Consider the following 19,929-nt stretch of genomic DNA (forward strand, 5'->3'; position numbering starts at 1 on the left):
GTTAACATCTGTGGTGTGTAAGGTTTTCGGAACAATAATCAGGGGAAAAAATCAACAGGCACTTAGAGGTTTAAGTTAATTAAGGAGAGCCAGCATGGATTTGTAAAAGGCAGATTGTGCTTGAGTAATCTCATTGAATTTTTTGATGAAGTAAGGTTGATGAAGACCATGCAATGGTTATTGTCTATATGGATTTTAAGAAAGCATTTGACAGTACCACATAAAAGGCTGGTTAACAAAATTGAGGGTCATGGGTCAGTGTCAGCTTGGATAAAAAATTGGCTTAAGGACAGAAAATAGTAAGTCTTGGTAAATGGTTGTTTTTCAGACTGGAGGATGGTAGACAGTGGTGTTCCCCAAGGATCAATGCTGGGACCACTGCTTTTTTGATATATATAAATGCCTTGGATCTTGGAATACAGAGTAAAATTTCAAAATTTGCCTATGATACCAAACTTGGAGGTGTGGCAGTAAGGATGATACCAATCAACTGCAACAGGACACAGATAGGCTAGCAGAATGGGCAGACAGGTGGCAGATAGAATTTAATACAGAGTAGTGTGCAGAGATGCATTTTGGCAAAAGGGATAGGAGAGGCAATAAAGACTAAATGGTATAGTTCTCAAGAGTGTACAAAGACAGAGGGACGTGGGGGTTCATGTGTATAGATCTTTGAAGATGGCAGGACATATTGAAATATGGTTAGAGCACAAGAATTAGGAGCAGGAGTAGGCTATTCGGCCCCTCAGCCTTCTCGGCCATTCGATAAGATTATGGCTGATCTGATTGTGGCCTCAACACCACTTTTCTGTCTGCCCCCCCCATAACTCTTCACTCCCTTGTCGATCACAAATTTAACTCAGCGTTGAATATATTCAATGAGCCAGCCTCCACTGCTCTCTGGGGAAGAGAATTCCACAGACTGATTTAGAATTAGAATTAGAACATTTCTTCTCATCTCAGGCTTAAATTGGAGACCCCTAATTGTTAAACTGTGTCCCCTAGTTTTAAACTCTCCCACAAAGGGGAAATATCTTCTCAGCATCCATCCTGTCAGGTCCCAAAAGCATATGAGATCATGGGCTTCATAAATAGAGGTATTGAGGACAAAAGCAGAGAAGTTATGCTGAACCTTTATAAAGCTCTGGTTAGGCCACATCTGGAGTATTGCGTCCAGTTCTGGTCACCACACTTTAGGAAGAATGTGAGGGTCCTTGAGAGAGGGCAGTGGAGATTTTCCAGAATAGTGTGAGATTTTAGCTGCAAGGTTAGGTTGGAGAAGCTGGGGTTGTTCTCTTTGGAGCAAAGGTGATTGAGGGGAGAGTTGATAGAGGTGTACAACATTTTGACAGGTTTGGATAGGGTAGACAAAGAAAAGCTGTTCCCATTAGCTGATGTTACATTGACTAGGGGTCACAGATTTAAGGTTTTGGGCAAGAGATGCAGGGGAGATGTGAGGAAGACCTTCTTTAGGCTGTAAGTGGTAATGAGCTGAAACTCACTGCCTACCAGGGTGGTGGAAGCGGAGCCGATGAATGATTTTTAAAAAGAAATTGGATGGGCACTTGATGGAAATAATCTTACGGGGCTATGGGGATACAGCCAGGGAAAGGGACTGATTGGATTGCCCTATAGAGAGTTGGCATGGACACGATGAGCTGAATGGCGTCCTTCTGTGTTATGACTCTATGACCTTGGCCTTTCTCCCTACTCCTCCAACATCTCTTCTGAACATCTTGCTTTGATTTTCCCTTCTCAGTTTTCCTTGTTGTCTACCTCATCCACATCACACACTGAGTTCTCCAAAAATTTCTTCCTTCATTTATTTCATGGAGTGTCTCACGATCCTTGGTAATTTCAACCTTTGCCTTACCACTTTCCCCTCTCAGTGTGAATTGCTGAAATCATGAGATGCTTACATTTGACTTCTGGAATGATTTTGTTGCTAGGCCAGGCCTGGATACAGTGTTTATGCAGAACTAGAGTGTGGATTTGGTGCAGATATTTCTTATGAGTAATTGGTTTTATAGAAAATTTTGCCAAGTCAGAATACTACAAGTTGGCAATTGAAGAACTCAACAAAAATGACATGGCACTAAACGCCCTTGGAGCTCCTCCACTGCAGGTCCGAAATATCAAACTCACTGACAGGAACAATCGTGTCGATGGAATAAGTGCAAGGGTATAGTATTTATTTTTTATTTCTTAGCTCAGATATGCTTTTGCATCTGAATTTTAGGTTCTTTATATGTGGAACAGGAATTCCATGAAGCAGTTTCCTCTAACATATTTAGACTGTAGTTTTGATGTTACATTGTAGAATGCACATTCCCTTTAAATAATGAATGGGGGTCTGGGTGGATGTATAATTGGGCTGCATAAATGCGTAAATAAATGCATGCCAGTCTATGGAATCAAGAAATACTTACTCTACTAATAATTGGTTTGCAGATCAAAATCCCAGTTTGTGGGACAAAATCAGCTGGATATCTCCACACCTATTCTGTCAGAGACAGTGTACAGAAAAGGTAACCAATATGCATGTATCCAACTAATTGAATGCTGAATTGTCTTTTTAAAACATCAGTTTGAGGTTATAAATAAGTACTCAGTTTTGTTCTGTGTAAAAGTGTTATGTACTAACAAATGGGAACATGAACATATTAGACATCAGCTTCAATCCATATTTGTACATGTTGAGTTATCTAGGCTCCCTCAGATAGCCCTAGAATACATAAATGCTTGATTTCAGGGAAGGAAGATACTGGCTGTTACGACCGAGCTGGGAGGAGTGCACTGTTCATTCTAGTCCCACTTCTCCACACGTCACAACATATATTTAAATTTTCCCACTTACCGATACAATCATATTCTCTATTTTCCCCATAATAAAACACACCAACCAGGTTTCTTTAATAAACAACAACAACATTATCAGTTTATTATAAAACAAGTCTTAACCAGTAATGAAGTAAAGCAAAAAAACACAGATTGAAATATAAAAGCTCCTTTTTTACCTTAGCCCCACATGCACATACACCAGTTAACCAGATAAATGAAAAGCAATTTTGCTATAGAGCTCTGTTACAAAAAAAAGACACTTAAGCTGAATACTTGCTCATTCATAAGAACATAAGAAATAGGAGCAGGAGTAGGCCATTCAGCTCCTCCATCCTGCCCTGCTATTCAATAAGATCATGGCTGATCTGTTGCAGGCCTCAACTTCTCTTTCGGGCCTGCTCCGCAATAACACTCAACTCCCTGTGATTTCAAAAATCTATCTACCTCCTCCTTAAATACATTTAGTGACCTAGCCTCCACAACTCTCTGGGGTAGAGAATACCAGCACCCTCTGAGAGAAGAAATTCCTTTGCATCTCAGTTTTAAATATGAGATCCCTTATTCTGTAACTATGTTCGAGATACCCCCACCAGTGGAAACATCATCTGAACATCTACCCTGTCAAGCCCCCTTAAAGTCTTATATGTTTCAATAAGATCACCCCTCATTCTTCGAAACTCTAATGAATAAAGGCCTAACCTATTTAGTCGTTCTTGATAAGTCCACCCCTTCATCCCAGGAATCAGCCGAGTGAACCTTTTCTGAACTGCCTCCAATGCTAGTATATCCTTCCTTAAATTCTTGAAGAAAAAAAATAAGATATGGAAAGAAGACCTTTGTTTTGGTTTGGCATCCCAAATGCGTATAGACGGCTGTCACTGGGATCTTCCTCAAACAGTTCTATCCAGGTGATAGAACATGTTGAAGATCAGTTTGGGTAGGCTTTTGAAGAAATGCAGCAACAGAGGTTTCAGTTCCCACACATTCGATACGTAGGGTTTCATCAAGTACAGGAGGAAAGAGGAGACTGACACACTGGATATGCAGGGTTTTTTTTCCAAGAGAGAAAGAGATAAGCTGGATTTCCTTGGTAGGAAAAAAAAAACTGTCTTCCAAGCAGTTTACACTCCAACTCACTGTCCAAAGCGAAACCAAAACAAGAATCAAACCTCCTGACCCCTATAAATCTAGATCTGTTACTTCTCTGTAAACATATTTTCCAAAACAACAAGCTCCCTGCTGATATTTTATCTGAAAACAGGTGCCTTCCAGTAAGGAATTGTTTACAAGTCAAATCCAGGAAGCCTTCTGGTAACTTTAAAAAAAAAACAAAGTTCAGCATCTGTTCAAGCATCCAGGTGAATCAATGTCTATAATTCAACTATATGTCCTCAAAAACATATTTTACAAAACAAAAAGCACTCTTGTAACATTGTATCCAAGAAGGGTGGCAGTTAACCGAATTATTTAACCTTACTGAGATGGGATTAAGGCACTTGTTCTACTCTGCTTGGCACAGTCTGGCTCTTTATACTTCCATGGTGAGGGAAGTGATGATAGAGTTCTGCAGAGATATATTTAAGTATAACTATGGGCTGTGATTTACGGTGCCTCCTATACTATCTTTGTTTCCTTCTGCTTGAAAATTTCTAAGGAGACAGAGAAACAACTTGAAAAGAATGGATCAAAGAAGGCAGCATAATTTTAAACAGCCATTAAGGGTGTTGGAATAAAACCACCGCAAGATTGGCTCCAGAAAATCTGACTTCTATATCAAAAACAATCACAACATGGCAACAACCCGGTTCAAAGGTGTGATGTAACGGAAGAACTCATTGGAACAGTGGAATCTGTGATATGCTAGATTGGGGAAATGGAAATATGTTGCTTTAATAGTGACTAGTCATTAGAAATATTCAATAAGAATTAACTTGGGTGTGATCGAGATTTGGTTTAATTAGATTTGACAGACTTGGAACGTATTTTGTGAAATAAAGTGCTTGTGGGAAGGATAAAACTCAGCAATGGGAAATTAAATGTGCTTTAGATTTCACAGTCAAATGTCTAAGACATTTCTGGTTAAATTTTTGTAATCCATGTTATATAGATGATTTAATTAAATTAGATTTTGTACAAACAACCAGCAATTATTTTTAATGTGTGGCTAAAGAGCTGAGAATGTTTGTTAAACTAAATAGCTTTCTATTTTGTTTAAAAGCAAAATACTGCAGATGCTGAAAATCTGACATAAAAACAAGAAATGCTGGAAATACTCAGCAGGTCTTGCAGCATCTGTGCATCTCTCTCCACATTTCTTGTTTTTATTTCTGTTTTGTCTGATTGATTCTTTAAAAAAAATTCTTGTCTGTGCAAAGCAAATTGTTTTGGATCAAACATCAGTTAACATGAAGGACTTTAAGAACTATCTTGATGGCACCTTGACTTGCCTTGGAAAAAATGTATGCAAAAATTTTGTTGTTTTTGTCCATATTTCAATTCTTGTCTTTAGAGTCATAATCATTTACGGCACAGAGGAGGTCATTCAGCCCATCGAGTCCATGCCAGCTCTTCATGGAGTTATCCAGTCAGTCCATTCCCTTCATCGACCTTTTCTGTTACTTCATCAAAAAATTCAATTAGATTAGTCAAGCATGATCTGCCTTTTACAAATCTGTACTGGCGATCCATAATTAACTTAAACCTCTCCAAGTGTCTGTTGATTTCTTCCCTAATTATTATTTCTAAAACCTTACCCACCACTGATGTTAAACTAACTGGCCTGTAGTTGCTAGGACTGCTCTTTCACCCTTTCTTGAATAAGGGTGTCACATTTGTCACTCTCCAGTCGTCTGGCACCTACCCCGTAACCAGCAAACATTGGAAGATTAGGGCAAGCTCTTCCGCTATCTCCATCCCCACTTCCTCAAGCAATCTGGACCAGGTTACTTAACTACCCTAAGCATAACCATTTTAGTACCTCCCCCCTCAATTTTTGCCTTATCCATTGCTTCTATTCTATCGCTTCTACTGATATTTTGTCAGGTTTCACTTCCTTAGTGAACTGATACAAAGTATTCAGTAAATATATTTGCCTTGCCCTGCACATCTAAGCATATATTACCCTCTTTGTCCCTAATAGGCCCCATTCCACCTCTTACTACCCGCTTACTATTTACATGCCGGTAGAAGATTTTGGGGTTCTCTTTTATGTTGACTGCAATTCTATTCACATATTCTCTCTTTTCCAGTCTTATTTTCCTCTTCAGCTCCCCTCTCAACTTATTGTTGTATGTGGTCTAGTTCTAACTTGAAGAATTCATCTGATAAGCATCATACATCCAATTTCTTTTTGTTTCATCATTATCTCTATCTCCCTCATCCTCCAAGGGGCCCTGTTTTTGGTTCCCATACCTTTCGCCCTTTTTGGAATGTACCTGAAGCATCTCTTCCTTAAAGATAACCCACTGTTGCGATACAACTCTGCCTGTCAGTCTTTGGTGCCATTTACCCTGGCTAGATCCCTTCTCATTGCATTGAAATTAGCCCTCTACTAACCTAGACCTTCTATCTTATTTCGTCCCGTGCTTTTCTGCATTACTCATCTAAACCTTATGATTCAATGATCACTCTTGCCTAATTGCTCCCCGACAGACACTTGGTCTGCTTGGCCCACCTCATTTCCCAGCAAGATCTTTTTCATAAATAGCATTTAATTTCAGTCAATGACAATATTTTTTTCAACACTACATTGTGCAATACTAAGCCAGAGGTCCCAGATTTAATCCTTAGTCTACTGAGTGAGCTGATTTTCAGCTAAGGCAGTTTTAAATTTTGAGCTCAGTGCTCCAGGGTAGGGAAAGGAAAAGTTAGTCAGATATCAACTCTTTATCCCGACTCAATGACTCCAACTGGAAAGTGTGCATGTGTGATGTTGGGCGAGGACAGGATTGAACTGGGCTGTGGTGGCCCTTCACCTGCTGACACACATTCATAAGGAATAGCTATCAGGATGAGGTGCCTGAGGATTGGCAGCATCTCTGGTACTATGACCAAACAAAACTCATGCTTACGGGAAGTAGTAAGGATTTTAGGTATTTTGTTGAAGAATTGTCAGTTAATTACCTGTATTCTCATTTTTTGTTAGATGGTTTCTACAAGAAGCTGTGTTGCAATTGCTGGATGGCCAACAAGTTTCAGTTTATTCCTCGACCAAGGATGAAGACCACCACCATTAAAACATGTGCAAAAGTACATTCTTCAAGATGCAATTCAATTTCTGATGCTATTTAAAAACACACAGCAATTTAGAAAAAGATTGGTGGAGCTTAAGCTCACATGATTGTATCAAAAATTGGTTTACCCAATAATTTCCGTGAAAGAATTGTGAGGAGACCATGTTTTCAAGGCAGTTTGATGTAAGGATAAATCATATCCTCAAGCCATGTACAGACACACTCCAGCAACAGATCATAATTCTTGTGAAGAGCTGAAATTACTTTAATCAGTAAACCCAACTATGGGTTAAACTGACAGATTCTTAATTTTGCATATTCTGTAAAAGTAAAGTACTTCAGCAGTGTGTTGAAATTCAGTGAAAGCAAAGAATAAACTGCTTTAAAATATGCACTTGCAGACAATGTCAGATTTCCTTTAAGTTCGATTGGCAAATAGGGAAGTTTTCTTCCTACAGGTCCCAAATCCAGGAACATGGTACCTTTAAGATCTTTGGTCTGCTTGCATTGGGTGTCCTTCCTATCACCATGTATAATACCTTGTTGTGAGCTGTATCATCAGTTGCTGACTGGTGGGGTAGCAGAAATATTTGAGTATTAAATAACAAATCCAAATTTAATAAAGTTTCAGGCAGCATCGGATTCAAAAAGAGCAGAAAGCATGGGAGGTGAATTGCACTGTATCATGAGATTTATCTAGTCTGCATTGATAATCTAATGTTCATTCAACTCCAGATACAAACCCCCTAAGATTCTAAATACTTATTTGAGATCAGCTTGAAGCACAGCACTACAGAAGCATGTTAGTCTGAGCTGCCATATTAAGATGCTAATGCTTAGTGAAAGCATATTAAGTTGCTCCATATAACAGCACAGTGGCCCTTATTCTTCTGGAAGAGACCCATCAGTTTGTCAACTTAAGCAGTATCCAAGTGATATCAGATTATAACTATTTTGGCTGAAACTGGTATTAGTTGAAGCATGTGAACTGATTAACTAATTTCCTAATTTAAGTAACGCATTTTCTGGATGTCAGCAACACAGGTGTCCATCATCTCTAGATGCCCAAAGATAGTTGCAAAGTGGACATTCTCCTGGTCTTCCTTGTGGCTGTGCTCCCACAATGGTATGAGATTGATGTATTCGAGTGCTGTCGGGGGAGTGTTGCACTTTCAGAAGTGCTGTCAAATCTGTCTGCTGTCTCAGATGAACATAAAAGATCCCATGGCATTATTTCAAAGGTTAGGGGAGTTATCTTAGTGTCCTGGACAATATTTATCCTTCAATCAACATCATAAAAACAGATTATCTGGTTGTTAAAACATTGCTTTTGTGGAGGCTTGCTGTGCACAAACTGGCTGCCGCATTTCCTACATTGCAACAGTGACTATACTTCCGAAGTATTTCATGGGCAGTCAAGTGTCTTGGACCATCCTGTGGTTGTGAAAGGCACTATATAAATGCAAATCTTAATTTTTCTTGCATTACATAGGGCATTTCAGGATTTTGACCCAGTAACGATGAAAGGATGACATGTATCCAAGTCAACGTGTTATCGGTGTTGACATTACTGCTTTTGTCCTTTTCAGTGGAAGTTACAGGGCTACAAGGTGTTGTCAAAGTGAAGTTGGTAAGTTTCTTTAGCACCTCCTGTAGACACGAGACCTGGGTGAATAGAATCTAGTGTTAGGGAGCCCTATCTGGATGATATAGATTGAACATATAGAGGACATAGTATTAGCTAACTTTGAGATTGTTTGGCCTATGGTATAAACAGTTACCATTGTGAAACACGGAGTGCTGACAAGCTAGCTCTTCCAATTGGAGGTCTCTTGCTGTACAGTCAAGTGGGTAATTGATCAGAGCTTAAGTGTTGAATGCACTAGTGTTTGCAGCTATCTGTGCATTTGTAGTATATGCACCCAGTGTTGGCCAAATTATTTAGTATTTGTCACCTGGAAAATTGTGATTCTGGTGTTGATTAGCTTCACAACAGCTTTGTTGCTGGAACTGGAGGCTGTGTGAAATCTGTCTGGCCTTGATACAGATGAATCCTCTAGGTCACTTCTGAGAACAATCATCAACCTGAAATTGATGCACTTTCTGATCTAGTCTTTCCGATCTGATCTTTGTATAGATAGATTCTTGTTAGGCAAGGAAAGGTTATCGAGGGTAGATGGGAGTTTTGAATGGCGGAGCAGGCTCGAGAGGCCAAATGGCCTACTTCTGCTCCTAATTCGTATGGAATTGAAGATCTGCTGCTTGTGTTTTTGTTGTTGAGGTAAATGGAGTTGGGATACAAGCCTTTCAACTTCACAGAAAAGTTACAGCTAGAAATTGTGCGTGAGTGGTAGTGGAGATTGGCCACAGTTGAAACATACCTGGTGGCAATGTGCCAGCATCAACCCTCTACCAAGCTTAGCTGACAGAGAATTGAGGGTTAAAAACTTTGCTAGAATGCAACAGGATAGTGAGCACACACCAACTGGTCGGGGGTGGGAGAAAGGGGACTCTGACATTGGCGAGTCACCCGCCCATTATAGCTCTCCTGATTTTCATAGCATTGACTTGAATGATAAAACTCCAGGGGCAAGATGTAAAATTAGGGGTGAACAGGAGCAATGCACCTTCTACATAGCTCTTCAGTGTTGAAATCAAGAAGCACCCTCATGCAAGCATACGTTTTTGTAAGTTCAGTGTAATAACAGTTACCTACTTCGATGTGGAATTCGACAAAGGAAGAAATGACAATCATGCATTTAATCTGATGCCGATATGGAGAACGCAGTAGAATTTCTTTTAAAGAATTACAAATTAGTTCAAGTTAGTAGACACCATTGTTTACAAAATGCACTATATTGGATGCCTATGTTTTTTAGGCTAAAATCAATCACAGTTGGTACTGACGTACAAATCACACCTCCCGATTTGTAGGAATGTTTGAAACCACATGCAATTTGTGTACCTGACTTGATATTAAATCCCAATACTGAAATTTGGTCATTTACTGAGCAATGATACTCAAATACAAAAATAAAGTAAGCAAGCATCTGGATATGTTTATTAAAGGAATTATGTACACCTTTATGACAAAGGATACAAAAACTGCCTTTTTCTCCCTAGTGGAATACAGTATACACAATATCACAGGTAAAAGCACTGTTAATTTTACAGTATACTCCTGAAAACAAAGGCAACACTGTCAAAAGTTCAGCTGATCATTGAGAGAAAGGTAGATTTTACAAAATAATTATGAGAACATGGCTAACTCACACTGAGGAAAATTTACATCAAGAACACTGGCTAACTTTTTAAAGACAGAAACAAGAGACAAATATTTCCAATAGTTCAGGACTGTTCCTTCAGCTGAGATTGTATTCCATTTAGCACCATTTGCAGGTGAATCCTGCAGGCTGGGTGAAGAAATAATAATGTACTCCCGATGACCCACTTCAAAGCCTAGAAACAACTTTGAGCACTATTTTCATCTAATACACCACCTCACCCCAATTAGGCCTTAAGGGGCGAGTAATATTTGTGTTAATTGGATGGAGTTGTTTCCTTTTGAAAGGTTAACATTTGCATGAAATTGTGCAGTAATTGGGGAGAGGGAAGAAATCAAAGAAAACTATGTGCAGAATAAACTTTAAGATATAAGACTTCTAAAAAAAAAAACTTTACTTAGTAAAAACAAATGATTAAAATATATATGGCAAAATTCAGGGATCCCTGAGTTCATTTAAAAAGATGGCGATTTTGTCTGACAAAAATTTACACTTTTGTGCTGTAGAATTACAAATAGGTGTAAATACTGCATATAACATCCTGGCATCAACATAAATTGCTGTCCAGAACTCAGTTCTGTTCTTCAATTATAAAACTTTAGTTCTAATCCCTTGAGACAAATGATTCTGTTGTACATTACAACAACATAGCATCCTCTATACACACTGCAATGTGAATAGTTGTCCCCAGCCTTCAATTATTAAAAAGTTTATAAATGGATTTACAAAGATGTCATTTTATAGTAACTTTGTAACTAGTCAGAAAGAAATTGTTTACTGTTACAAAAAGTTAACCAGGTTACAATAAAAAAAATCCTGTACATTTAACTAAATTAATTTTGCAGTCCTTTGCATAATGAATACTATATAAAATTTCTAATCTGTAAGGCACCAAAAGAGTAACATCTATCACTATCCATTGTGCAGCAATTTTACTGAACAGGTTAACATTATTCTGGGAATCTTAAGCAGTTGTTTCTGATCACAAAAATACTCACATGAACAACATAAAAAATACATGTACAAATACAATATAATTATTCAAAAAGTGAAATAAATCAAGTATGACAAAAGCCATCAAGCAAAACCAACTTTTGACTTGTATAATTCATACATGCTGAAAAAGGGAGGAATGTTGCGGATAATTCCAGAATGCAATAAACTCAAATGTGCATTATTTGTGAATAAAGGTTGCTGTAACTTGTTGGGGAACAGTTATTTGTAGAAGCTAAACTAAATATCAAAGTGCACTATTCACAAGTACTGCACATTTTAAATTTTATTGCTCGCAGTACAATGGCTTAAGGATCAATCCAGAACTAAAGAACTTCCCCACGCACCCCCCCCCCCCCCCCCAACACCCATTGTGCAAATAAAACCAAAATTCCACAACAGTGCACAGCCTTTTGTGAAACAAGTATCAGCTCTGAACTGTGTACTGAAGGAATGTACTTCAATTATCACCACCCCTGCCTGCTTGGCTTTAGTTTGAGCATTGTTCACACATTGAATCCAGAAGCATGGCACAACAGTTCCTGGCATTTAGACATTAAACTGTTTCTATTTGAATATCTGTAGAGGAAATAGAGGCTCACAAAACAACTGTTTTGTCAGAGTCCGTTATTAAAAAAAAAATCTCTAAAATGTAGAGTATTTCCATCCCATAATTCAATAAATAAACTCTCCTGAAATTTCCTGTAAGGTGTTAAAGGGCTCTTCAAATTTGAAGCGTTTGGAGATGGCCTTTTGGTCAGTTTTTAGATTTTCTTTCTCAGACTGTCTGCACTGCCCCAATGTGTATGATGCCATGACAATGAGCTCCTCCGTTTCTTGGCTTTGATTTTCTGATTCTTCTGAAACTGTAGATTCAAGGGTGTCGGTTGAGGTTTCAGTGGCACATTCTGTTTCAGTGCATTCATGTGCCAACCATGGATGCCTGAGACATTCCTCAGCTAAAGCTCGTTCTCTGCCAAAGGAAGAAGATAATATACTAAATAATGGTAGAAAAGTCAAACAACCTTTTAAGTTAAACCATGCTACAGGTACTGGGTGTGTCAATTCAGGTGTGTGGTATGAGAAAATGTAGCAGCACGATACAAAGTCAGTTGCTGGACACAAAGTGGGTGGTTGCGATATGGCTGTTGCTTAGACTAGAGATGGGTTGAAAGTGCAGTACCGCAACAGTTGAGATGATTTGGATATAAGCAAAAGGAACACAATCTTGAAATTTGCTAATGAAGTAGAGGGTTTGATAAACAGGAAAACTTTAGAAGACAATGACAGATTAACAGTATGGGGAAACAGATAACAGAAGCAATTTAATATGGATGTATGAGATGTAATACATTTTGGCAGGTAAAATAAGGAGAGAATACACTCAATGGAAATGTATGGATGTACAGAGAGATCAGAGTTCAAATACATAATTTCCTGAAAGAGCAAATGAAGCTGGATAAATCCATAATAAAAGTGAACATTTATGTTTTACAAACAAGAGGATAAATTACAAGATACAAGTAATAATTTGTAAAATATATTAATTATGCCCCAGTAAGAATATTGTACAATTTTAAGGCTCCCCATTATAGAAAGAACATTAAAGAAATTGAAAAAATATAGTGGAGATTCATCAAGATCAGGCTATGGATGAAAAACTATAGTTACAAAGATAGATGCGAGATATTGAGATTATTTCCATTGGAGCAGAGAAGGACGAGCAAAGATTTAATAAGAGGAGAGAATTCCTGTATATAGTGTATATAAAGAGAGAGTGTGTTCCTGCTAACAGTGTATATGGAGGTAGAGGGGGAGGGGGAGGAAGAGAGAGAGAGAGAGAGAGAGAGAGAGAGGACTGCGTATGCTGACAACACAACCAGTAAGTGGCACATGCGCAAATACAGCCTCATCAACTGTAACATCACTGTCGGCGACATCTCAGGCAGCTGCCAATAATAAAGACAGCATTGCTCAATTTGACAACAAACAAATTGAACCCAAACCTCTTCACCCCTCTATGGTCACAATCGCTGTCTCCACATTTTCCCCCCGCAACAGTACCTCACTCCCTCCCACGGTCACCACTTCTCTTCCTCGCTCCCTCCCACACCCGCTTTCTCACCATTCCATCCTGCCGTTCTCTCCCACGCCCATCGGTTTTCCGCCTGGAGAAGCGGTGGGGGGGCAACGAGCGGCAGGACGGAAAGGCAAAGAGTCGAGAGTGGCAAAATGGAGCGGCAAGCAGTTTCAAGTAGACGGCGCAGGAGAGAACAGCGGGCAGGAAGGGAGCATTGAAGAGAAGTCACGATTGAAGTGCCGACTGTGGGAGGGAGATGATGTCAGCAATCGCTCTGCTCATGCTCTGCATTGTCAGGAGACACTCCGGGGGGTGAGAGCAGGGCTTGGTGAAGGAAGAGAGTGAGCTTCTGCTTCCAGTTTATATTTAGAGAGAGCGAGTTCCCACCTACACTATGAGGGTGGGGGGGTTGGTGGGGGAGAAGAGAAGAAGAGAGACCATGTTCCAGCTTACAGTGTATACTGAGAGAGAGAGAGAGAGAGAGAGAGAGAGAGAATGTGAGTGTGTGTTCCTGCATACAGAGGGAGAGTGAGTGTGTTTCCATAAATAGTGCAGATGCAGAAGTTTAAAAAGTTGAAAAAGTGACAAAAGTCTAATGACTAATGAATACAACAATTAAGTTATTTAGCATTAATCAAGATAACAAAGTCATTCCATTAAAAATGTTGAGATACAATACACAGTTTTAAAAATACTTGCGGCACTCAATGATGCAAAACATCACTTACAAAACCCAAGTTTCAAATGATGGACAGCAAAAAGGCAAGAAAGGGTGTAAGGACAGTCCTAGCAACTACAGACCAGTTAGTTTAACATCAGTGGTGGGGAAGGTTTAGAAACAATAATCAGGAAAAAAAAAAATCAGACACTTGGAGAGGTTAGTGTTACCTAAGGAGAGCCAGCAGATATTTGTAAAGGGAGATCATGCTTGACTTTCAGAAGGCTTTTGACAAAGTCCCACATAAGAGATTAGCGTGTAAAATTAAAGCGCATGCAATTGGGGGCAGTGTACTGCGATGGATAGAAAATTGGTTGGCAGACAGGAAACAAAGAGTAGGAATAAACGGGTCTTTTTCTGAATGGCAGGCAGTGACTAGTGGGGTACAGCAGGGATCGGTGCTAGGACCCCAGCTATTCCCAATATATATTAATGATTTAGATGAGGGAACTAAATGTAATATCTCCAAATTTGCAGATGACACAAAACTGGGTGGGAGGGTGAGTTGTAAGGAGGATGCAGAGAGGCTTCAGGGTGATTTGGACAAGTTGAGTGAGTGGGCAAATGTATGGCAGATGCAGTATAATGTGGATAAATGTGAGGTTATCCACTTTGGTAGCAAAAACAGAAAGACAGATTATTATCTGAATGGCTATAATCTGAGGGAGGGAGGGAGGGAGGGAGGGGGGGAGGGGGGGGGGGGCGAGAATATGCAGCGAGACCTGGGTGTTCTCGTACACCAGTTGCTGAAAGTAAGCATGCAGGTACAACAGGTGGTAAAAAAGGCAAATGGTATGTTGGCCTTCATAGCGAGAGGATTCAAGTACAGGAGCTGGGATGTCTTGCTGCAATTATACAGGGCCTTGGTGAGGCTACACCTGGAATACTGTGTGCAGTTTTGGTCTCCTTATCTGAGGGAGGATGTTCTTGCTATAGAGGGAGTGCAGCGGAGGTTTACCAGACTGATTCCTGGGATGGCGGCACTGACATATGAGGAGAGATTGAGTCGGTTAGGATTACATTCGCTGGAGTTCAGAAAAGTGAGGGAGGATTTCATAGAAATGTATAAAATTCTAACAGGACTTGACAGGGTAGATGCAAGAAGGATGTTCCTGATGGTGGGGGAGTCCAGAACCAGGGGTCATAGTCTAAGGATATGGGGTAAACCATTCAGGACTGAGATGAGGAGAAATTTCTTCACCCAGAGAGTGGTGAGCCTGTGGAATTCACTACCACAGAAAGCAGTTGAAACCAAAACATTTTATGTTTTCAAGAAGGAGTTAGAATAGCTCTTGGGGTGAAAAGGGATCAAAGGATATGGGGGGAAAGCGGGAACAGGTTACGGAGTTGGATGATCAACCATGATGATAATGAATGGCGGAGCAGGCTCGAAGGGCCGAGTGGCCTACTCCTGCTCCTATTTTCTACGTTGAATAATCTAATTGAATTTTTTGATGAAGTAACAGAGAAGGTTGATGGAGGGAATGCAGTGAATGTTGTTTATGAAGATTTTTAGAAAGCATTTTATAAGGTACCACATAAAAAGCTGGTTAACAAAAGGGAAACTCATGGAACAGGAGAGCCAGTATCCTATTAGATTTTTAAAATTGGCTTAAGAATAAAAAACAGTGAGTCGTAGCAAATGGTTGTTTTTCGGACTGGAGAATGGTAGACAGTTCCCCAAGGGTCAGTGCTGGAACCTCTGCTTTTTTGCTATATATAAATGTCTTGGATCTTGGAATACAGAGTAGAATTTCAAAATTTGCTGACGACACCAAACTTGAAAGTGTGAAAAACAGTGAGGATGATATGAACCGCTTGCAACAGGACATAGATAGGCTAGCAGAATGGGCAGACAGGTGGCTGATGGAATTTAATACTGACAAGTGCGAGGTCTTCCATTTTGACAGAAGGAATAGGGAGAGGCAATATAGACTTAATGGCACAGTTCTAAAGAGCGTGCAGGAACTGAGGGACCTGGGGGCGTATGTGCATCGATCTTTGAAGGTAACAGGACATACTGAGAGTGGTTAGTAAAGCAGATGGGATGTTAGGCTTCATAATAGAGGCATCAAGTACAAAAACAGGGAAGTTATGCTGAACCTTTATAAAGCTCTGGTTAGGCCCCAACTGAAGTATTGTGTCCCGTTCTGGTCACCACACTTTAGGAGTGATGTGAGGGTCCTTGAGAGAGTGCAGAGGAGGAGATTTACCAGAATGGCTGCAGGGATTGGGGAATTTTAGTTACAAGGTTAGGCTGGAAAATCTGGGTTGGTTCTCCTTAGAAAAAAGGATATTGAGGGGAGATTTAATCAAGGTGTACAAGATTATGACAGCCTTAGATAAGTTAGACGAGGAAAAATTGTTCCCATTAACTAATGGTATAAGGACCAGAGGACACAGATTGAAGGTTTCGGGCAAGGGATGCAGGGGAATGTGAGGAAGAACATTTTTATGCAGCGAGTGGTAATGACCTGGAACACTAGGAGGGTGGTGGAGGCAGAGACAGTCAATGATTTCAAAAGGAATTTGGATGGCCATTTGAAGAAAATAAACTAGCAGGGCTACGGGGATTGAATGGGAGAGTGGGACTGACTGGATTGCTCCATGGAGAGCAAGCATGGATTCGATGGGCCAAATGGCCTCATTCTGTCTCATAAATGATTGACAGAACTGATATGGTGAAGGAAAAAGTATTGATAAAAGTGTATGAAAATGTGCAAGAGAACATCCTCCAATTTATTAAAATATATACAAAAGCAAAACAAGAATTCAGTCACAGCGTTACTTGATCTGCCCATGCCCAAAATCAAGACGTTTAAAAAATTTTGAACTTGCTGGCTCAGCTTTTCAACCAACACCATTTCCCAAGAGGTCAACAAAGAACAATAATATCATTTCACCTCGTTATTACTGACCTGGAGATGCAAAATCAGCATGAAAAGTTGCAAATGACTAAGATGTATTCCAAAAATTTTGCAATGACATTCGTAAATTAATAACAAACAAGATGAAATCAGCAACTTACTCAGGCTCCTTAACAAGAAGTGACTTAATGAAGTCTATGGCCTGTTTGGAGATGTTGTCAAAATCTTCTTCTGTGAAGCTGAGATTTATCTGAGAAATTTTGAGAAAGGTTTCTTGTTTGTTGTCTCCCAGGAAAGGAGATATCCCTGTTAGCATGACATATGCAAGAACACCTATACTCCTAAACAGAGGAAAGTCATTGTAAGAAACAGCTCCAACCAATTCAATTGCAGCACTGCTTTCAAACAATCACATATAGATTAACTTACCACATATCTGTTGCTGTGCTGATTGGCTCATAATTTAAAATTTCAGGAGCTGAAAAAGGAAGAAATGAATATTCATTTAAAGGTGATTTTACTGGATGTCACAAGTAACCATGGTGGCACTGCATGCACCAGTGAACTTCCTGTCAATATTCCAGAGAAACCAGTATTAGTCTTAGAGAAGAACTGGGCAGAAATTTTACTAGCCTGACCAGAGAGGTGGGGAGGGAAGGTGGTGACCACAATTCGAGATTCTCCCCACATGCTGTGTAGTTTTAGGCAGGCGTAGCCTGCTCAACAGCTGAGTCTTCAGTCAGGCAGGGAAGCCGGTCACTAACAGCCACAGCAGCAGGTAAGTCTGTCCCAGGAATGGGGCTCAACCGGAGGGGTGGTGGGCGATCGGAGAGGGAAAATGGAGGGGGCTGAGATCCTGAAAGGTGGGGGGGGTGGGGGGGGGTGGCGGGAGAGATGATCGGGGCCCGATGGTGGTTGGGGATGGGGGTGGGAAAGAGTGGGGGAGGTTGAGGCCAGACGCTTTGGGGTTGGATGTTGGTGGGGGGAGGGGGAGGGGGAGGGGGAGGGGGAGGGGGAGGGGGAGGTTGTTGGGGTGGGCTCCGGTCGTGGACGTTCCTCAGCAGGTACACAGATCCAAAAGATAAGTGTGAAGGTGCTTACCTTGGAATAGTCCTCGTCTAGAGGAAGGTGCCGAGTTACCCGAAGCTCAGTAAATCCAGCTGACAACAGTAAAAATGTCAAAAGCAGAATGACATGAGGCTCATAGCCTCATCAAATTTAAAGTTGCAACCCACCTCCTTGGATTGGGTTGGGTTGGTCACCCACCCAGCTTCTGGCCTCAGGTAAAGCAGAAAATGGGTGAGGTGAAGGCGGGTTTAGATTGGGAGACAGATTTCTCAAAATTAACTCCCAACCTGATGCAAACCCACATGTTTAAGGTTAAAATTCAACTGATTCAACTCTCAAATTTTTAATTTGCTGTGTTAACGCGGCAACGACGTAAAAGAGAGAGAACGGAACGCCTGGCCAGCGTTAACGCTCCCCTTTTTCGGGCATTATCCTTTGTTTTCTGTGACTAGGTCAGGGAAAGGTCAGAGGAACCTAGTGGGTGTGCTTATGAATTCTAGCTAGTTTTGTTATTAACTGTATAACTCAGTTTGAGTTGCAAGCTTTTGTCTAACCAAGTGTATAAGCCTTATTCTTACATTGTATAACAAGGTGAATAAAGTAAATTGATAGTTAAAGAAAGGACTGAGTTTCCTCCTCTTTGTACTAAGCCATTTACTGTAGCTGTGGATTAAGCTGGAGGGTGGCTCTCCTGTAACCCGATATCCCAAACACCCAGCCTGAGCCTGAATTAAGAGGACTTAGTCCCACGTGACGGCCAGGATCAAGTGGGTGCAGGGAATAAAGGGGCTAAGGGGGAGTTGACTCCGCGCCACGGTTTACAGCTGTTACCTTTCCATTGGGTTTATTTTAAAGTTGGTATAGGCTGGGTAACTGAACCATGTTGCTGTCTCCAGGTCAGATACAGTATTAAGGGTCTAACTGAAGTCTGATCGCATAGGAAAGATTTCCTTGAAACTAAACCAAACTGCACATAGGCAATGTCTCTCTCAGGCCACCAATGTTGAGAATAGACAGCTGGTAGTGTAGCTGCAGCAATTACTGGTTTGAAGGAAAATTTGAGAGTAGTAAGGAATACACAGAAATCAACTAGTGGTAGTTAGTAAACCACAATTTTCATAATTCTGGTATATTAAAAGAATCAATCCTGTTAAATATACTGGTCCTTTATTTCAGTGACAATTTAGGATATAAATAATGAGTTAAACATATGGAAGGTTACTCAAAGTAGTGCTGCTAACTCAGAAAAAAGAAAGGTTGTGTAAATAATGGGTTTCTTAAAGCTCAATTACATTGCTAACCATGCCAGGCCAAGTCAAATTCAGTGTACAGGCAGCTTGGTAGCTGTCATTAAATTTAAACAGGATGATTTGAGGATTTGAATACTAGCCCTGACCAACATTTAAACTTTTTATTTGCTGACAGCCAAACTGCACATCTAAATTAGTTGCAGCCTGGAAAAGCACAGCTCTGTGGCTGGTAATTATGCAGCACTGAAAATAGCAAAGAAAATTCCTCAGCCCAGACCATAAGAAAGGACAAATGATACAAAACTTGAAAATGTAGTAACAATGAAGGGGAGTGCCACAAACTTCAGAACATAGACTGGTGAAATTGGCAGGCACATGGCAGATGAAATTTAATGCAGTGAAGTGTGAAGTGATTCATTTTGGGAGGCACAATGAGGAGAGGCAATGACATAACTTTAAAGAAGGTGGCAGGACAAGTTGAAAAGGCTGTTGTAAAAGCAGTTGTGATCCTTGGCTTTATTAATAGAGTAAAAGAATACAAAAGCAAGGTTATGTTAAATCTTTATAAAACACTGGTTAAGCCACAGCTGGAGATT

General features: G+C 40.2%; 2 protein-coding genes across 3 annotated transcripts in view; one reads left to right on the plus strand and one right to left on the minus strand.

Annotated features, from left to right (window-relative positions):
- Nucleotides 1–7,463, plus strand: part of coa1 (cytochrome C oxidase assembly factor 1) — a 107,830-nt gene extending 100,367 nt beyond the window's left edge. For both annotated transcript variants that reach the window (XM_068011649.1, XM_068011659.1), the window contains exons 4-6: nucleotides 2,031–2,182; nucleotides 2,452–2,528; nucleotides 6,986–7,463. In XM_068011649.1, the coding sequence (XP_067867750.1) occupies nucleotides 2,031–2,182; nucleotides 2,452–2,528; nucleotides 6,986–7,076 (320 nt within the window). In that variant the 3' untranslated portion in view covers nucleotides 7,077–7,463. The remainder of the gene's footprint in view (nucleotides 1–2,030; nucleotides 2,183–2,451; nucleotides 2,529–6,985) is intronic.
- Nucleotides 7,464–10,107: 2,644 nt separating this feature from the next.
- The window catches only part of stk17a (serine/threonine kinase 17a), a 91,632-nt gene continuing 81,810 nt past the window's right edge, over nucleotides 10,108–19,929 (minus strand). Inside the window, exons 5-7 of the mRNA XM_068011624.1 lie at nucleotides 17,445–17,493; nucleotides 17,177–17,356; nucleotides 10,108–12,323 (exon numbers count right to left, since the gene is read on the minus strand). Of these exons, the coding sequence (XP_067867725.1) occupies nucleotides 12,026–12,323; nucleotides 17,177–17,356; nucleotides 17,445–17,493 (527 nt within the window). The 3' untranslated portion in view covers nucleotides 10,108–12,025. The remainder of the gene's footprint in view (nucleotides 12,324–17,176; nucleotides 17,357–17,444; nucleotides 17,494–19,929) is intronic.

This window comes from Heterodontus francisci, chromosome 2 (genome assembly GCF_036365525.1).
Source record: "Heterodontus francisci isolate sHetFra1 chromosome 2, sHetFra1.hap1, whole genome shotgun sequence".
NCBI classification, from domain to species: domain Eukaryota; kingdom Metazoa; phylum Chordata; class Chondrichthyes; order Heterodontiformes; family Heterodontidae; genus Heterodontus; species Heterodontus francisci.